Source organism: Dermacentor andersoni, chromosome 10 (assembly GCF_023375885.2).
Source record: "Dermacentor andersoni chromosome 10, qqDerAnde1_hic_scaffold, whole genome shotgun sequence".
Classification (NCBI taxonomy): domain Eukaryota; kingdom Metazoa; phylum Arthropoda; class Arachnida; order Ixodida; family Ixodidae; genus Dermacentor; species Dermacentor andersoni.
In genome coordinates, this window is record NC_092823.1 from 99,284,778 (window position 1) to 99,305,541 (window position 20,764).

The following is a 20,764-nucleotide window of genomic DNA, read 5'->3' on the forward strand; positions in this document are numbered from 1 at the left end:
TTTGTAGAACTTAATTCGCATATTCAGTTCCCTAATGACGATCATGAACCTGATTAAGAGATCGGCCTGAAAGTAGGGTCAACAATTATGATAATTATATTTACGATGATGACGACGAGGGTTATTTTTGTGTTAGTCTTGGGGCACCGCAAATATTATCGAGCACGTCGAAATGCGAGCGATACCATGACGCGTTCCTCTGTAAAGGGGCAGTTGGACAATCAGAAAATCAAAAAGTGGAGTGCAGATTTAGAAAAAAAAATATTTGAATTGGACAAAAAATATGAAAAGAATTGTCAGAAGCTTGCAAAGAACAATGGATTGCATTTCACTGAAGCGAAGAAAGCGAACGAAAACAATCGTAGTGCTAGTTTTTCATTTATGTCACAAGTCGGAACAGTCATACTGCAACCGCGCTTCACCTCCAACCACAGGTGGAATGACGTGACGAGTTGCATTATTTACTGCTTGTTCAGAAGAAATAGATCGTGCTGAATACGACGTTGAAAAGTTACCTGGACAAAATAGAATTAAGAAGATGGTTAATAGTACAATAACTGACGGCGTTCGGACAACACAGTTGACAGAGCTCATAGAGCGGCATAGAAGACGCTTTTGATTTGTACACGTCACACAACAAGTAGTGCCTACGTCCGTCCTTCCATATACATTGGGAAGCTTCGTTAGCTCGGGTAAGTTGTCCTGACGAAAGCTGCTAATGATATTTTGCTTCTCGAACTTTATATTATGTCTTGTCACTTTTGGGAAACGTTACTGGGCCTCAAGACTTGTGCGTAGCATAATTAAATCCTTCGAAAGTGCCACCAAATAAAGCTGAGGAATCGCGGGTACCTATATATTTTTTTTGCTATTGCGAAAGTTATCAAAAGCCAGTCACTCGCAGCTATACTGCTAAGAGCTTCCCAACCTAACTCGTACCATTCCTTGAGTTTACTTTACCTAAACCGTGTGCAGCATTAAATCTTGCTCACCGCTTTTGTAGAGCAATGTTTCCCAAACTGTTCGACTTCACTGTGAAGAGGGCCCCCACACTTATTGTTCAGAGCCCGCGGTAAACGTCCCCGCGTTGTATACTTGCCGAGAAATGTTCATTCGTGAACCCTGAAGAGCCCGACACCACGGTTGCAAAGAAGACTTCTCGCTGTACTTGTATTACGAACATTCTTCCCAGACTGTGAACATCTGCATACACCTGCAATGAAAAACAAGAATTTGCCAACTCCAACGTTATATTTCCGCATAGACTCTTCGTGAAGTCATAGACTGTGGGAGTCTGGTCGGAAGCGGTCAAGTGTGATGAGTGAAAAGTCTGAAAACCTTTACGGACTCGCTTCCCACAGTAAGGACCCGAACCTGAACACCGATGAATCCGTTTAAGTCGTTGGCATCGACGACGTTGACAATGTAGTTTGCGAGCATAACTGATAAAGTGGGGCTTCGTGACGTCACAGGTTGTCGCAGTCCGCGTGAGATCAGTTAAAAGGTCGTCGATAACGATTACATTACATATTGAAAAAAAAAATGATAAGACTCAAAACCGTTACGCACCTTATTCCCACATTGAAGCCCCGAACCCGAACACTGGAAAATACGTGAAATTAGTGACATCATAAGATGACCTCGTCGATGACATAGTCAGTGAGCGTAATTGAGAAAGTGGAGATTATGCCCTACGTGGTATTCGGGAGGTAATAACCCTTTTCACCGTCTAAGCAGACCGTTCGAAGGGTGCAGGTTCTGAGCACAAGAAGTGTTTTCACAACTCCTTCTGATGGAGTAAGCATATGTTTGTCCTGCATTTGACCCTACTTTCAGGAGCTACGGTACTCCCTAAAGAAGGTACATTTACTTTGACTTGGCGCTAGCGTACAATCAATGCACAGTATTGGGGGCACAGTGTAAAATTCCACAGTGGGACTGTGGCCTTCCCGACAAAAGCGCATATCATCTTCGTTTCAAATGCACTTACCATGAGACACCGCCATTACTCGGCATCAGTAGCACTAGTCAGTAGACCGTTAACAAGAACTATGCAAAAGTGCGCGTTGATAGCATCAAAAATAAATTTGCAAGGACAGTAGCATTTCTGGAAGCAAGTAAAAGATGTAAAAAAAAAGTTTTGTTCTTGAGAGTTCCTTATTTGCGTTGTCTCCTTTTGTGTTACCTGATGTTGTCACTTTTCCTCACGTTGTTGCTTTGAGAGTTTATTTGTGATGTCGCTGTGTCGGCAAGTTTTGCTCCGTTGGTATGACGCGCCCCCATGATGTCGGCCACGCCAGGTCCCTCATATCGAGATAAATTTGGTATGTCCATAAAATATATTGTAAGCGGTTGTCAAGCTTCATGCTTGCCTTGTTAAGTGCGATCGTTTTGCGTTGCAGAAGGGTGTGGTATTATGCTGCCTCAAAAAATAAACGTCTCTCTTGGCTCTCTAAATGACAATCGACACCGATCCTTGCAGCCAACACTCCTCTCTTCTTGGCCCCGGGGATTTTTTTTTTTCTGGAATCCAGAGCTCGGTCGCAGTCGTCCGGCAGATTGCCATGAATGTCGCAATACCAGCGCTGCTACTTGTCCTGCTGGTCGATGTGCCACCATCGTCAGCGCACTGGTGCAAGCTGAAAGGCTTGAAAAAGATAGACTGGGAAAAGGTATTGTGACTACTCTGTCAGTTCATTTGACCTATTTTCACGCCATTTGCAGAGGTGAACTGATTTTGTTTAATCTTTTGTTTCACAGCCCAGCAAAGCGTAGAGACAGTGATGTCTACAGCACCAAGAATGTTCAGATCTTACCCGTTGTGAGAATTGGTTTAACCGGAGCTTTCATTGGTCTTTGCGAAGAACGCTGTTCTTGTTTACATAGCGACCATTTACCGTAACCATGTGACGCCTCCATTCGCCGGTTACATGTGCCCTCCTGGAGCAGTGCTTGTGAAAAATCTAATCTGTCGTCGCGACGAAAAAAAGTGACCCGCCATTTATACAACACCAGTCAGAACCTTGCCCCTCCAGACACAGCGATCACCAAATGGGGCCTCCGCGCCCACTGCCTCACCGCGCCGGCAGTCAGTATCCGAGCGTAAACAAACTCGACCCCACTCCGCAATGCCGGCACGCCTAGGGACAAACGCCTACAGCACACGTTAAGAAATCTCCTCCGTAGTGCCTAGGCAGACTCATATACTGAGCGAGCAAAAGCCCCCAGATTTTCTCTCTCGCGCCCGCTCTTAGTGGCGCCTGCGCACAAACGGCTGGCGATCCCTCAAATGAACGTTTCGTGTTCGTTTATGCCGTCATGTCACAGAAAACAATATCAACATTCTTTTTTCACCTGCGACAAAGCATCCATGTGTAGACACCAAAGCCCGCAAAGATAACTACGTTCTTAATTATTTTTCTGCTTTGACTTTTATTCGCGAGGACACATTGAGCCTCTTCAGTTTTCTTGTTCTCGCTACCCGCGGGCTGCCAGAGCCAGCCAGAGCGCATGCGCTTTTCTCGTGTTGCGCCGACCCCCGTGCGGCGCACTTCGATGCGCATTCGCTTTTCTCTGGCCGAATGGATTTTCGCCTGGGAGAGTTTTGGAAGCTTTCTGGCTAGCAGTCGAGTAAAAGAAACAATGGTCGCTCGCCGCCATCACTGTGGAGACTCGACGAATTGCAACGCGTTCGCTTGAGCGCAACCTCTCCCGAGAGTCTTGTGTCGCCGGTGTAGGGTATACCGAGCTGTATGCGTATGGTTCTCTATGGACCAAGCGTCTCACGTTTTCTTCGATATTCCATCGGCACGTTTCCAAAGTAGGCATTCGATTGTGGTCAACATGCCTACGCGTTTTTTTCCATGTCACTGCCCCCGCCCCACATAAGAAAATGAAAAGACATTGTTGCGGCGCAGCGAATTGTCGCATGGTGAAAGTTCGATTTTGTTACTTCTTCTTTTGCGGAAAGTAATGCGCCACCCGACGCTTCAATTGTCGGATACTCTTAATATATATTATTGCGATAGCAATTATATCGACACTCCAGGCGCACTCCTGCCGTCGCCGTCATGTTCCCTATGAAGTCCAAGGGCGATAACATCGGGACTGCGCGCCGCATGCTGCTTGTGCGAGTGAAAGCGTATGGGGGGGGGGGTGGCATGGGTGAGCCGACGATGGTGGCTCAGTGTTGTGTGCGCAAGGGAGAAAAGCGGGGAGGAAGCGCGCCGCCTTCTGCCGCGCGCGATTATCAGGGGGAGTGGAGGGAGGGGGGGTGGGCCTTAGGATTCTGTGATCTGTGTATCTGTGATTTCGCAACATGTTTACATGCCTTGTTTCACGCATTATATATAGTGACTTATTTCTTAGATACGTATATAGATCTATTTGAGACTTATGCGTATATTCAACTTTCTTGTTGTGAGGTTTTGTGTATATGTGCAGTGACACTCTTTTGCCCTTTATCAAGCTGTATCTTCGCATTTGTATATTCCATTGTACCTTCGCTTTTGAATGTACGAGGGCGAGTCAAATGAAAGTGAGCCAACCCACTCCGCGCGCGCAGTAATAGTTCGGTTCATTATCTGCGAGGCATGCGCGTAGCACATAGACATCTCTCATTTATAAAAGTGTCACGCAGGTGTGAGGACAACTGTTCTTTAATGTTCTCATACACTAGGTTGAACATGGTTACGTGACATAATGGACGCTCAAAAAGTTGAACAGCGTGGTGTCAGGTTCTTGACAGCTGAAGGTGTTTCCCAAAAAGAAATAATAATAATATATGGGGTTTTACGTGCCAAAACCACTTTCTGATTATGAGGCACGCCGTAGTGGAGGACTCCGGAAGTTTCGACCACCTGGGGTTCTTTAACGTGCACCTAAATCTAAGTACACGGGTGTTTTCGCATTTCGCCCCCATCGAAATGCGGCCGCCGTGGCCGGGATTCGATCCCGCGACCTCGTGCTCAGCAGCCCAACACCATAGCCACTGAGCAACCGCGGCGGGTCCCAAAAAGAAACTAGTCACCGTATGGCTGCCGTGTACGTTGAATGAATTACCCCTGGCGAGGGCTTCTCCCTAGAGGGAGAATGCTCGCAAGGTCGCGTAACAAATATCGTAAAAGAGTATCGTAAACATTAACTGTATTCTTTTATTTCTCTCCCTCAGGTCGCTCCACGGAGGGTATCATTGACAAAAAACAAAAGAAACTCACTCCTGTAAAAAAGATACTGCGACCACGGGGCTTTCACGTTGATAGGGAAAGGTTTCTCGATCCGACAGCTCACAAATTCCTCGAGGCCTTTATCATGCGCTTTTGAATTATTACGCGCACAATTGCTCCGTGGTGCTTCATATTCGTCACGATTCAAAGCAGCGCTTGCGATCTGCGGGAAAGAGCAGTCACATGTTCCTTTTGTTCACGTACCTACTCTATCTTTACAGTTTGCGGGCAAGGAATGGTACGCAGCGGTCGGCAGTTTTACACACCACGAATATCCCATATGTACCTCAAGACTTTACTACCCCAAGAAAGGCCGCGTCGTTGAAGTTCTAAGACACGGGTAAGCGCCAGGCTGTCTTGTCATCTTTGTCTGCGTAGCGCTGTATGTTCTTTAAGCATAAATAAGCAACTAGCCATACAAGGAGCTTTAGTAAGTGCAACATGCTAGAACAAACTTTCGCCTCTGAGCGAACAGATCCGTAGTAATTAAATACCATATTTACTCGTGTAAGGACCGCCGTCATGTATGTCCCGCACATCCACATTGGAGTGCGAAAATTCTGCAAACACGTTTCACTAAGTTTTACGTGAATACTTGCGTGCTGGATAGTTCCCGCAAGTCGCTACAAGGTGACGCTATGGTCCGTGTCCAAAAAAGGAGGTCGGTGACTGTAAATGTGTTACTAGTCGGCCGCCAGTAGTGGTCGCATTTATTTGCGTAGCAGTCTGAGCGCAGTTTGAAGCATCCGTGAGTATCCATAAGCTTGCCTCGTACCAAACATGCCCCCGGTAAAACTTCAGAAAAGAAGTGCGCGCCTTACAAGAGTAAGTAGTACACTTTTACTGTGTAGGAGGTACATCACAGAAGATGATCGATTAAGGCTCGTAAAATACACGTACGAGAGACTGACGCTCATTGAAATATTGTTTGGTTCAGATTCCATGTGGTTAGCTTAGACGATAGAGTGACTGTCCCGAAAGGGCATTGGTCCCGGGTTCAATCCCCGGACCAGGATGAATCTGTCTTCAACTGCGAAACTTTATGAGTAACCAGTAAGGGTTTCCTTTGTAGCTTCAGGTGACGGTCGTGTGGATGACATCTTTCTCCTTTCAACTTCACATGAGGCTTACCGTCCTAATAGGCACAGGATGCCTTTGTTGTGTCGCATTCCAGTGAATATGACCAACCCACATCAAGCAGACTCAATTTTGATGCGTAGCAATATATGGTTAGCCGGTTGAAAAATTCCATGTGAAGCCAAAAAGCCCCTTTATAATACAGGACGGCAATGCTCAGTTCAAGCATCACCAGAAACGCTATATTTCGAAATTTTCGCATACACCTTGCAAAGAATGCACACTGAGAAAGCCTAACGCCGTTTCTCGGAGTCAGACATTGGAATAAACTTCCGCTTTCTATAAAAGCGACTCCTTGCGCACACTGCACTAGCATAAACTCCACACACATCAGTAACACGCATAACGCGTTCCTCACCACGTCAACCGCTATACAATGCTACGCATACCTTGGAAAGTTCCAGTTCAGGGAAGTCACGTTTAATTTTTCCCTACAGTGCTGCTCCGGCTTTGGATGCATGTTTTATCTCTTTACCGCATCGATCCAGATTGGATCGTCCGGTCTCGATATACCGCTGTCGAATGGCGACACACATGCGAACCGTCGCTGGGCTTACGTCAAACGCAGAAAAAATGTAGCGGAAACGTACTTCGCTACTCGTGTAACTGCAACTTCTGTAAGTTACATGCTCATAATTACCGATATACACCGAAGTATAACTTTCTACGGCACGTTTCTAAGACAACACCGCATTCACTAGAGGCGCTTTTGTACCACTCTGAAGCATCGAACTCGTGCCTGAGTGGTAGCGTCTCCGCCTCACACTCCGGAGACCCTGGTTCGATTCCCACGCAGCTTATGTTGGAAGTTGTTTTTATTTATGAATTGCTTGCCGGGATTTTTCGCTCACGGCCAACGCCGCGGACGCCGACACCGACGACACTGGCTTTTCTGCGACACGAGCTCCTTAACGCTGTCGCGTTAAAAACTCCTACAATGTGCTGCGGCACGTTGAACTGCCCGGCTTGTAGCAGGAAAGCCATCTGGGTATCTATATGTTCCCTTTCTTTTTTTGGTCATTTTGATTGCAATTTTTGCACCAATTGAGAAAACAGCGTCTCAGCTAATATCAAATATATAGCTACTAGAGCGTCGTGTGCGCTTGCCGAAAATGTCGCAATTTAGCTACGTTGACATCTTCCATGATCAGTAACGCAGTTCCTCTTACAGAACTGCCAGACATGTTAACGGCCAACAAAAGTCACTAAAAAAGCTGCCAAGGCTTCCAAAAGGCAAATTTGTTATCCCGGTGGCTGAAAACTGGCTCATATTTGCGACGAAGATGCTAAGTTACAAATGCCAGTTGTATAGCTGTGGGCAGCAGCTCTGGTTGCTCCATCTCGTGACATTGCAATCAAGCAAGTTGGGTATAACTGTTAATGCAGTTACGGGCTGTGTGCTACTTAGATAGCTAGTGCATAGGCGTTAGACTCGTGCTACGTTGTCTAGCGTGTCTTGGCTTTTAATGTTGTTTTTTTTTTCTTCGACGCGCACGATACTAAACACACAGAAAAATAAATGCACACGGAGGCACGGCTTTGACTTTTTCTGCAGATAAACGAAACACGCCGAGATGTAGCTAATAACGCTGTTGCTGCTCACATCCAATGCTTCGGTATTCCGTAAATTTCAACACGTATACGCGCAGGGTACAGTAGTCATTTTCGTCAGAAACGCATCAGCTATAATTTTAAATAGCAGCTGTTTTAGCATTGTCGTCCATGAAATTTTCGCTAGCTTGTTGTTAGTTAAGTTATAACCACATTCCCAGGCATGATTCAGGTGCAGCAGAAGTCAAGAAGTAAATGCAGTGAACTCTCAGTTAAGTGAACTTCAAGGGACCCAAGGAAATAGTTCACTCAACTGAGAGTTCGCTATATATACTTCTTACCTAAGGAAATAACTGAAAGTTCACTAAACTGAATATTCACTAGAATATGAAACAACATAGGGCGCCGCAGCCATCGAGTCAAAAGTCTGAAATGCAACTTATGGAGTTATGTACATCCATATATACAAAGTGCGTAATAGTTACGTTGCCGCCTATGTCACTATGAAAAGAAAATTGTAATTTTCGTTTGCACTGGTGTTCTTAAAGCGCAAGAAATAACGAAGCCGTCCTGAGAGTCTATGTTCTTGTGTACTTCCTCTGGCACAGCTTGTTGCTGAGACACGAAGTCTCGCAACTTTCCAAGGCATCCTACAGCCTCGGCTAGAATTACAGGATTTGAATCTGCCTCTGCTATTACAACTACCTCGTCGCACTCTTCTTCTTCGGGACTAACACTGTAAACGATTTCCAGATCTGATAGTTCAGCATGGGTAACCAGCTCACTTGTCAAGTTGCACATAGCCGCCGCTGGAGGGGCGATTTGGGGGCAGTGGGCATCAGCTACGCCAGCGCTACAAAGCGCGAAAGTTCGTCGAAAAGATTTCAAAAATGAGCCCGGGACGATTGATCAAGTTCACTCAACTGAAATATTCGCTATTCAGAAATTCGTTTAACTGAAACATTTTTTGCTGAATGCATAGAAAAACCGCCGGGGATTTTCTAAAAGTTCGTTATTCTGAAATATTCGTTAAATCGCCGTTCGTACAACTGGGAGGTTACTGTAGGGAGTTAAGCGTTGAGAATCCCATTATGCTCATGCAATAAAGCTGTTTTACGCATTTAGAACGGTAATTTTGTCAGGGTGAACACCATCGATAAAAGCGGATGTGACGCTATGCTCAATATACACGAGTTCCGGTTCGTTTCCGCTGGAAATAGACGTCCGAAAAGAAAAAAAAGGTTCTTTCAGCGCCTACTACAAACGCTCGCCGTAAGCGCTGGTGATTCGCGTTTAGAATACATGAATATCCGTTTTAAAATTCATATGTCTCACATTCATAATCCTATACATAATAACAAATGATAGTTCATATCTTCCAAAATAAATCCATATTATCCTGTAGAACAATGAGAGCCGCGACATGGGTCTTTTTTAATGGTCACATTTCGCATACGGCTAACAATTTCATACCCGCGCTGGCCAGTGGAGATGCAACCTCCAATAACAAAAAAAAAAATGCACTCATGGGCTTGACTCAGCTTGCAAAAGGGCTCACGTCCAGTAATTACATTTCAGGAGGGTCGGGGCTAAATCTTGGAATCAGACCACATCCGGCGGCACGCTCGAATCGGACAAAATTCGATTTGTTAAAGGTAAGTCTAGCATTTTTTTCTTCTCTATACCGCAAGACAGCTTGATACAATGGTGAGATGCATGTACTAATAAAGTATAGGGCCGAGATAATATTCGAAAGTTCGAATGCCTATTGAATACCTCTGTTCTGAATCAAAATTTCGTTTGATCTGGGGATATACAGGCGAAATGTATTCCTGAAGTCAGGCCATCTCAGACCACTGGGCGTTCCGAGCGGGCGTACCAGAGCTGGGCTGTCCCGTGCCACGAGCAGCAGTTCTCCCAGCGGCCGAAGGGAGGCTCCCCGCACGTCTCCTTGACACACCCTTCCAGTCTCTGGCAGAAGCACAGGCACAGACATCACTATAGGAATGAGCACTGCGTCCAGCTGACAGCCCTGAAAGACGAGCCTACGTGGCAGTTGCGACAGCATAAGGAGGAGTAAACAATGCAAGTACAAAGCTTAGGAGCAGGACTGTTGGCGATGTGGGAGGCAAACGATCGAGAACTTAACTCTATTTAATCTGAGTTGCAGCAAGAGATGTGAGAGGCGAAGGATCGAGAACTTAAGGCTTTTCAATCCCAGTTGTAGCAAGAGACCCACAGATGCGGAGTCCTGCAGGTGCAAGTCGCAACGACTGCAGACGACGTCGCGTGACCGGGACAGCGGAAGACAGCAGGAAGGGGCCGAGCGAGCAATAAGACCTGACGATATTGTAGCGGACAACGGCACAGCACGGGACAGGAAGCAGGAGATGTCTCAGTTTCCCGGAGGAAATTGTGGCAATGATGAAAGCTGTGCAACAAAGTGTGGTCGCTCAGGGACACTGAGATGCACAGAGCGGACCACCATGAGCTGGACGCCAACGGAGTTAAGGGGAGTAAAGGCTGGCCGGTCAAAACGAGCAAGATGCGCGAGAGGTCTTAATTGAAGGAACCCTCAAAATCTAAGGACTGCAGCCAAGAGCAGAAAGCATCCAAAGAACTACCAAGAAGAGGTTCACGCGCCTTTGTCTTTGGAGATGTGAACGCCTCCAGAATGAGAATATTGCACAAGGAGCAGGCTTGTGCAATATTGGATTAAGAAGTATGCCACCTTCAAGGAAGTGACTGCAGAACTAAACGCAGCAACAGATGTTTGGGATGCAACTGAAGCGATCGTTGTCCTGCACGCCGGCTGAATAACGTTGTGGGCAAGGACACTGGGAAACTAGCATAAGCTCGAGTCCACAATTCAAACCTGACAGACAAGAGCCTGAGAGCACCGCTACGTTTTGTACGGTGTTTCCGAATAAGTGCTGAGCACAGACGCTGCGCGAGAAGTGCAAGCTCCTGAACAAAAGCCTGAGTGGAGGACTGGGACCACACGCAGAGTACATAAGCCTTACACAGGCGCCGACAGGCGGACCGTGCTACTTACTATATCGGGTGAGCACTGCCGAGGAATTAGGCACACGTCTGGGCCACAGCTAGGTTAGGTGTTTTTCTGGAATTCGTTCCTCTAGCACTGCAATAAACGGACGTGAACGAACACCCACCCTACGGCACCGATCATGGTAGCTCTTGGGCAGGTAGTGCTGCAGACGGCAGAGAAAATGACCGGGTGAGGCACAACAAGGCTTCCCGAGGCCTCAGGTAGTAGGAAGAAGGGATCCTGTCGACGCCCTCGAGACGAAAATGTAGCAAAACTGAATGCGGCCTTTCTCAACATGCATGGGGCAAGAAAGCCGAGGTAGTGGGAGGAACTTTGCGAGATGCTACACGCTGAAAACATGGAGCTCTATGCGATGCCAGAGACGCATCTTCGTAGTCTCGAGCAACACACTGTTCATCCAAAATGAACCTGGTCAGCTACCATCCGTGAAGTTGGTACGCTAAAACTTGGGTGTATAGGTGTTATGTGGCATTCTGGAACAACACGGGAGATGCTTACGTGCCCATTCACGGAGCCCCTGTGGGTAAATGTCGACATTTTAGGGATCCCTGTGATGGTACGAGTTGTGTACCTTGCAGTGACCAGTGACCAGCATGAAGGGTATTCCACAATTATGTACTGTTTTCTGGACAATGTACCACAGTGCGCGACGGGCAGGGAAGTGCTTATGGGTGAACTTAATTGCCATGCGCAGGCAATGGACGGATTCCAGGATTTCAGTGGAGAACTGGTGGTTCAAATAGCACGGAAACGCAACCTCAAAATAGCCAACCTCCATGTTGACTGTAAGGATGAGGACATGTGGTGTGCTAGGAATACCCGGTCGTGCGTAGACCATGTGCTGGTGTCATCTAGACTGGCATGTTATGTAATGTGCATCCCAATCGACGAGGAAGGGAAGTTCAGTGACACAGGAGAATTAGACTGACCATTTAAACATCTGCATGGCGCCAGGGATACAACTGAAGGCTGTCGTGAGCTTGCTTTCCACCACCTGCCTGAAGTGGCCTATGAAAGCATAACTGCAGGGTTCGAATGCAGACTCCTCGATCTGGAATCACCTACCTATGGTGCGTATGTAGATGAACTGCGGCATACAATGCGAGCTCAAGACGTTCGCCTCGATTCGCGGCGGCGTACGGTGAAAGGCATGGTGGGACAGTGGGACACGCTTCGCCGACAGGCAAACCGAATACATAGAAAAGCAGTGAATGTCCAAGTGAATGTGAAGAAACATAGTGGGAGTTCTTTAATTGAAAAAATCAAGAGCTATTTTACTCTGTGAAGGTGGTTGGCCAGCGAAGCTGTTTTGCACATGACACGGAGGTGACACATAATTTTGAACAAAGGTACGAACTCATTCATTGTCTTGATCGGTGGTCATTATTTCACTCCCAACTGAAATCACATTGTTTGATAATGTCAAATCGATGCACGTACGCAGCTGGGTGGTCGGTAGGGCCGGTTGGGCTGCAACACGGAACGCGTAAGCCATTCCCTTTTCAGTACCGACACATTCACATTGAAATAACCGACAAAGAAAACATGGGTAGTGTCATCGCAGCTAATTCACGCAGAGTAACCACGAACCTTACGACACTGTGAGTCATCGCATTTTCTGCTTGCTTACGGGGGTATGAGCCACTGATGATGGACCATTAATGATGAACCACGGGGAAATGAACCAGTGATGAGCTATCGCTTCACTTTGCTGAGTGCTTGCAGCTTGGAACATCCACCCGATATATAACGAAGGTCGCAGAAGAGCGCGGGCTAGAACCATCCTTCAACGAATCGATCCTTACGGGGCAGATGCATTCTTCGTCGACGCCGCCAAATATGGCAGGGAAGACAGATTTGCAATCTCGGTCGTTGACGCGTGCGGAACGTTATCAGCGCTGCTTCAATCTACACTAAACACGCGAACGAGGCCGAGGAAACCGCGATAGCCTTGGCTCTTCAAGCCGTAAGAGGCCCGACGACCATTTTCTCCGACTCGCGCACGGTTGTCAGGGCTTTCTCGTCCGCTCTAATTTCTAAACATGCAGCTGGCATCATCAACAGATCTTTTCGTATTACTACGGGCGAAGAAACTGAAGGTCATACCATAGCGGTGGTTCCCGGCCCACGTGAACGATGTAACTAACCAAGCGGTTTGCAACCTTAACGAGCAGGCCAACTGCCTGGCGCGTGAATTCGCGAACCGCGCCCGAGCTAACGGTCCGGCTCTCCCACAGGACTGCCCCTTCAAAGATACTCTTGCCACCTATCACGAAATTACGTCGCATTACAGACACAGCAGGAGGAAATTCCCTCCCCCCAGCCCGAAACATAACAGGGCTCAGGCCGTTACTTTCAGGCTCTTACAGACCAGATCCTACCTCACCCCCATAGCGCTTAGTTGGATAGACCCGAACTTCCCGCAGTCGTGCTCCAAATGCGGTCACGCATGCTGCTCCTTCGACCACATGCTCTGGCTGTGCCCGTACAACGCGGGCTCCGTCTTTCGATACTAGTCCAAGTGGGATGCCTTGCCGAAGAGCTCGGAATTCACGCATCAACTACAGGCCGTCCAGAGGGCCCGCGACGTCGCAGAGAGTCACCACCTCCCTGTCCCGTCGGGGGCGGAGTCACCCTTAATCAAGTTCCTCAGGACAATCCAATAAAGTTCTTGTCACTGTCACTGTAGCTTCTGCCTTACGGGGCTATGACCCATTGCATTTTTTGGTTGCTTACAGGGGTATGAGCCATTTATGATGATAGTTTTTGTTCACGGAGAACACAAAAGCACGGAACCCTAACTATACACAGCTTCGCTGTAAAAGAGCTATATGCAAGCAATGCCACATTAAGTTACTGAACATGACAGTAGACGGTTCCAAATACTGACTGCTGACAGGCGAAACAGCTCTAAGCACGTTTGGCCATATGTGCCCTCCCTTGACAGGAGGGTAGCTGCTCCGCAGATTCGGCATGAGGAATACTCCTTTGCTCATCACTGATCTTAGCAAGCACTTCGCGGAGCATATGCGTAAGCTATACCACCTTGAGCTTGAACAGGCTACGCACACCTTAAGGGGACTGACGAGTCGGGAAACTATTGCTCCAGTAACGAGCTCATGAAATGTAAAAAGGCAGGGCTGGCCCTGGACAAGGCGATTACACGCTTTGAAGTGCAAACAACAAAGAGACTGGATGACGTACCTGCTGGTCTTGTTAAACGTCTGGAAGACAAAGCACGGGATTACCTTGCCAATATTTTTTCTGGCATCGGGGCGGGCGACCCAATCCCTACAGCTTGGCTGATTGGAAGAGTGTGCCTCGCACAAAAAAAATAAAGGGGGGGGGGAAGCTGCTGGTCTTTTAAGCGATCACAGACCGTTGATGGGGACAAGCATCTTATACAGTATTTCGCCAAATTTTAAGTTCGAGGTTCGAGTAGATACGTCACGCAAAGCTCGCAAGGATACATGTTTTTGACGCGATTAGCATTCTTTGGGAACTTCGTGCACTTTCAAGGGAGTATATGTCCGTCTGCCTGTTCTATAACCGTTTTCCTGCCAACTTGCTTCACTCGGTAGTTCACTACCTGATCGGTACAGCGTCAGGCTGCTGTGCTGAGGAATCAGGGTTTAAAACCAACGGTCGGACAAGTTTTGGTCACTGTGTATGCGTCACGGGGTAATGCCGCTCTTCAGTGAAGTTCTTTTATGTCAACTTGAGTCACATGGGCACGTGCGTTTCATCAACTACAAAAAAAATACTTTGCCATTTCTCTGGCACTGGGAGTAATTGAACTCGCAACATATATAACCAGGCAATTGTATCTGAATGCATATATTCTCACAGGCACTATGCGCGGAATTCATGGCGGCACCGCTAGATGGCGCAGCGCGGCAATACGGTGGGCCGCTGCATTGCTTCAATGTTAATCGCATTATTGTCGACATCCATCGTGACATGGGTTCTGCTGAATTCTTTTTTTTTATAAAACTAAGAAAAGGAACAATAACAATGTCATTGATGTTCGGCAGAAGTAACGCGAAATTGGAGACGTTTATAAACAGCGTGATACTTGGACGTGATCTCCGAGATCAGGTGGCGTACGCGGCGCGCTGGAAATTTCTGGGGCCATATTCTGTGATCCACATCTTATACCCTTACCAGCAGGTGCCCGTATTGTCTGCTAAGCAGTTGTGTTATTTAGTGCTGCTAATATTATCAGTGAAATGTCTAGGCCGTTATCAACTTTGCAGTTTTTTCCCTATTGCTTCGCTGTAGTAGGTACTATAGTTGCTAAAAACAAACTTAGCCAAAGTGGCGCGTATTCTTCTCTCGAGACCGCCATGTATTTATGGAATAGTAACAATACACCCTAATGACCCATGTTATGGTCAGATTTTCTTAACGACCAAGTAGTCGACGGTTGGAATCGAAATTTCTTCACGCGTCATCAGGAGCTTAACTTGTGGTCATGTTCGTTGCAGACAATGCTTTGAGTCCCGACGGGGTGATCTACTACCAAATCTTGGACACGGATTATACAACCTGGGCGGTCGAGAATTCCTGCAATCAGTGTAAGTAGCCTGCGGAGCAGCGAACCAGCGTTCACGTGCCGTACGCCGAAGTATAGTCACAAGGAAGTCAGCCACAATAGTCTGCGGGCACTGTATTTACGAAAAAGAAAAACAAAAACAAATCCCGTCAAGCATGACCGCATAGTCACAAACTCAGTGTTTCATTTTGTGATGGGTTTTGCGAAGCGGTGTTCACATAGCGAGATTTTTTTTCAATCCAATAGAATACGAATTGAATACGAACCGAATGTTGAATACTTTCTCACCCTTAAAGAAAACAGCTTGCAAGAGAGAGAGAGAAGTTTAATGATACGAAATGCTGAGAGGTCGGCTTGAGGTATATTCCTCTAGCCAGCTACTCGGCATTGGGGGAAGGGGAAGAGGGAAAGAAAGAGGGAAGAGGTGCATGATGGGTGACGGAACAGCTTGCAAAATTGGTGTGTAGTCTTAATGGTCAAGAAAATACTCTAGATCAACACAAATGTTACAATCCATGTGAGCGAGCCTTAAGCAAAGTGGTTGAATAAAGGCTGCACAACTAATGGCGATGCTTACAATTTTGTTTACTTTCATCCAGTGAAACGTGTAATCTCATGGAATGTTTTTACCTATCACAAAGGTCACAAGTTTATTGCCATGCTGCACATCTTTTATGTTTATTCACTGCAACTTTCACAAAGTATGCCCGAAACGCGAACTCCAATTCAGGTGAATGCACAATGTGAGACGAATAAGCAGTGACGTCACAAGGACGAAGGCGATGCGTGATCTTTGCTAAGAAAAGAATGGCGATGACAGATGTACGCTCAGAAAAGTACGACGTGTATCAAGTAACATTTAGGGATTCTGTACATATTGTGTCCCACTGGGAAGTACCCATTCTGGAGGATTTGCCAAGAACGTGCACAATTCAAGCAGCACATACCAAATGGTTAAGCAAAAAAAAAGTAAATCACAGAAAACGTAAAATATAAGTTACCATTCTGTTAACAAACTGGTTTTCTTGAGAGACAGACCTGGGGGTCGACAATAAATGTTCAGGTTTTGTGTAGGAATCGTAGTTGGACTGGATGATCGGAGAAATCTGGAGGATTGGCCAAGAACGGGCATACACCCAGTGGTACATACTGAGTGGCTAAATCAAAGACATTAATGCTAAATCTAAGATAGCGTTAAATATCATTCACCGTTCCACTCACTAGCGACTTCCTGCGCCAACTTGCGTCAATCCGGCATTGATCCGACCCAAACCCTTGGTCAAGTCTGACCGACTGGCTCGGGTCGTGGCCTCCGCTAGCATTGGCTGGTGGAGTTCTCCAGTCATTAGGGAGCTTTAGGTGACGGGGACGCAAGCATTGGTGCCCCCTAGCGCTTGGGGGAGGGGTCAAACGCTTGCGTCCCCCTAATCGAAAATTCTCTATTGCCCCAGGGCAGAAGTTGGCTAGGAGAGGCCACATTTGCGACATTATTAAGACGTAAAAGTTACGTCGACCACTGGAAAAACAAATGCGCCATGCTTTCGTCATTACCACCCCCTCCCCACATCGTCATGATCGTAAAATGTGTCCCCGTATAGATTGTGTTCTGGTGAAATGTGCCGGTCAAAGAAACAAATATGCCAATATCTCTAGCTTCACTGTTTACGTTTATATGTTTTCGCAACATGGAAGAAACGTAGTAAGGCAAACCAATTTACCGAAACAGGCAGTTTCCTTCACGAGGGATCGAGAGTCCGAATTTCTCAAAGGTGGTGGGGCGAGGCATAAACTTTCTAATGAAATGTTATGCTGTGAGTAGTGTCCTAGTTGGATTCTGTACTCAAAACATATGCCCCCGAAAGTCAGTGATGAAATATACGAGTATTTTTGTCAAATACTATTCGTATTTGCGATTATAGCGCAAATTCTGATGTTCGCCATGGCTATGAAGCTGGTTCAGCAAAAAGTTATCGCTTCATTTCGATTTATCTATATTTTACTATATGAGAAAAAAATCGTTGCATTAATACGCAGTATAGAGTATAGCATACGTAGCAAACCGTGTTTCTGATAAAATACTAAACCCCAGAAATAATTACCCAAGTTGCCATAAAGTATTGTAGAACAAGCTGGCACCGCGGCAGCCAGGCTTGTGAAAGTTTCTAGCAGCCATCATACGAACTTCTGTAGACTTGGGTGATCTTTGTAAATGCATCAACTAAAATGTTACGTATTTGGAATTTTTTGAGGGCCTTTATGGTTTTGCTCGCAGCAGGTGAGGCCATATTCCTTGTCTTCTAGTTCATATTATCAAGAAGTATATGTTGGCGCAGAAATGGTGCTGGTGACTTCTCGTCTCGCAAACGCGCAGTGTATGGCGTTTATTTTATCGTTAACAATTTTTTCTTATAAATCACTGATATCACATAGTACAATTCTATTTCTCCAGCTAGATTGCTCTTAGAAGGGGACATTATTTTCAGGGGAAATCAAAATGATTATTTCATCGTTAACGGAGCCTTTCTAATTAACTTTTAAGTTATTTTACTATGGCACATATTTCAATTTGCTAATTGTAGCGGGTGACTTCCAAAAGTCTTATGCGCTTGTAATGGATTCTGAGCATGACATAAGTTTCGAGATATGCGTTCTCAAACTTTGTGACGAAATGCATTTGCTGTTTTCTTTTGCAATTTTTGAACTTCAATGCATAGAAAGGCGTTTTGTTAAAAAGTAATTAGAAACAGGGCATTGTGCGGTGAGTCGATGGCGCTTTTCTCAAAACTGGTGCTAGTTTCAAAAATTCGTTTCAAGTGGATGTGCGTTGCGAAATCACTGACTTCAATTCGTGCACTGCGGTATGGTGCTAAAGTTCTTACTTTAAAAAAGTTCATTAGTAATTTTATGTTAATTAGTCAGTTATGCAGTTTGATTTTCAGGGTAAATCATGTCCCCCTCTTCGAGTAATCCAGCTCAATGAATACGTGTTCATGCTATATGCCACAGCCAATTTTTTTTCCAATGTTAAAAAATACATCCGATAACCTTACTGTCCTACACTTCGCACACAGATTGTGTGAAAGAACAAGGTCGGAGAAGTTATTCCAGGCGTCACTACGTTACAATTACAACGTAATTTTCAAAACAACACAGCGACAGTAAAATGAAACTCTAAAATAAACAGCGCAAACGAGGAGGTCGGTACAAATAAATCGAGATTGAGTTCAACAATACGCTTATTCGCCTGGGCATTCCTAAAGGAGCAACATGTGAGTGCAGAGTTCCTTGAGCAAAAGGGCAAGGACGAGGAATTCCGCGATCAAGCCGGTTTTCTTCACCGCGCCTGTGCATGCAATTTGAAATTGGGGCTGCAGTACCAAACCATGGCACATCGCGCTCTTTCCCGTGTACTCATCAATTTCAACTTTTGCATCGGAATCGCGAATAAATGTAGCGTTTTGCGCAAAGCTAAAGGTTTGCGTACTTTTTTCTCCCAGGTCTGCGTCCGTTGGTAGTGCCCGACAGTGGCACTCCCATCACTAACATTTTTTTTCTCTCTCACTTGCGTTAAAACGCACAGTTGGTCATGGCGCTCATGTTGGCCATGCAGTCTCACATTTGAAGCACTGGGGCACTGCATGGAACTGCGTATACTTTTTCCAGTGTAAGCGCGTCTTTCGAAGACGTCAGCGATGTGACATGAAGTTATCTGCGAAACGACCAAGAAGCCAAGAGGGTGCGCCCTCACGGCTCCAGAAGCGTTCTACGTTTCGCTCCCGGCATGATCGCCATGCGCACGCATGTACTAGCATACCGGTTAAGCGATTTTTTGCGTACTGCTATATAGCGTACGGCGGTGTGAACGGAGCGCGCAGTGACTGTTCAGCTAAAACTCTCTAACGAACGCTTGCTGAACCCCGTATTCTCCAACGATACTCGACTCGAAGCTCTTCCTCCACTCGACCTATAGTTAAACACAGGGCCACGCAACACCTGCACTGAAGAAAGACAGTACGCTTCTCAAAAGTTGCCCTAAAGTCAGTGAAGCGCAGTTGACACATTTGTCGAGGGACGGCGCTGCCGTCTGCTTTCTTGAGTAGGGCATACATTGACAGGACCGGATTGAGAAGGGAAGAGGTTCATAGGACCGGATCTGCTACAGGCATAGGCAATGGTGCAAGGTAGATATACTAGAAAGAAGCTTTGAGCAAGAGAAAGAAGACATTCAGGAAATGAGGACAGAACGCTAGACTGAATAGCATGTATAGCACAGCTGGTTAGCTAAAGCAGGCTATAGGTGACTATTTGTCACCGCCCCATTTCAAAGGAGATGTTAATAAATCATCATCATCATCATCATCATCATCATCATCATCATCATCATCATCATCATCAATTGAGTCGAAGTATAGCGTGTAGAACAGAGGAACGTTCTAGAATACGAGGGTATGACTCTGTGTTGACCTGACATAGTTTTTTTTTATCTTAACTTGATTTCTTACAGTCGGAAGCACTCTCTCACTTCTGCTGACCAAGCAAATGCGCCAAGTTCCGAGAACAATAATGCGGAAAGCCTGGAGGGCCATACGGAAGGCAGGGTACAGACACGATGGAAAACAGTGGTTTCCAACCGGCTGCCTCATAGAAAGCGGCAAAGGCGACGGCATGCTCGCATTGATGCTTGTGTCGAAGCCCCCTAAATAAAGAGCGACAAAGCGTCCTGCCGCTAGTGTGAAGTGAGCGAGTGCGTTAATGAGTGAACAGACTGGTCATTAGTGAAATGGTTGGCGAGTGAGTGAGTGCGTTAGAGATTGCGTGAGTGATGAGTGAGTGAGAGTATTAATGAGTCAACGGGTTGGGGGGAGAGAGGGGGGGTTGTTGAGTGAAATAAAGACTGATAGCAGGGTTGGTGAACGCGTGGGTTGGTAATTAAGTGAGCGTTTGACTAATGAGCGAGTGAGCGGGTTATTGAGCGAGTAAGCGAGTGAGAAATTAGGCTAGCGATAGGGCTGTTTACGGGTGAGTGGGTGGGTTATTGAGAGAGTAAGCGAAGGAGTGAGTGGACCAGTCATTGAACAAGTGTGTAACGAGGGGTTGAGTGGGTGACTGATCCGGATATTGAGTGAGTTACACAGTGAACGAGAGGGTTGTGAGTCAGGGAGTGAGTAAAGCGTGAGTTCGTTGGTGAGTGAGCGGGTCAGTGAGCAAGTGAGCTTAGTGCGTGGG

General features: G+C 46.4%; 1 protein-coding gene across 1 annotated transcript; it reads left to right on the top strand.

Annotated features, from left to right (window-relative positions):
• The first annotated feature begins 573 nt into the window (after positions 1–573).
• LOC126543574 (uncharacterized) lies at positions 574–20,278 on the top strand. Its single transcript, XM_055061084.2, has 6 exons — positions 574–692; positions 2,483–2,672; positions 5,447–5,565; positions 9,492–9,568; positions 15,471–15,560; positions 20,043–20,278. Exons 2-6 carry the CDS (start codon positions 2,565–2,567, stop codon positions 20,240–20,242), a joined length of 594 nt encoding a protein of 197 aa, XP_054917059.1. The 5' UTR covers positions 574–692; positions 2,483–2,564; the 3' UTR covers positions 20,243–20,278.
• Positions 20,279–20,764: the final 486 nt, after the last annotated feature.

Bases quoted from the DNA above. Each gene is read 5' to 3' on its own strand.
- LOC126543574 (XM_055061084.2), top strand. From the start codon at position 2,565: ATGAATGTCGCAATACCAGCGCTGCTACTTGTCCTGCTGGTCGATGTG. The intron at 2,673-5,446 runs GTATTGTGACTA...CTATCTTTACAG, and splicing joins AAAAGATAGACTGGGAAAAG to TTTGCGGGCAAGGAATGGTA. The intron at 5,566-9,491 runs GTAAGCGCCAGG...ATTACATTTCAG, and splicing joins GTTGAAGTTCTAAGACACGG to GAGGGTCGGGGCTAAATCTT.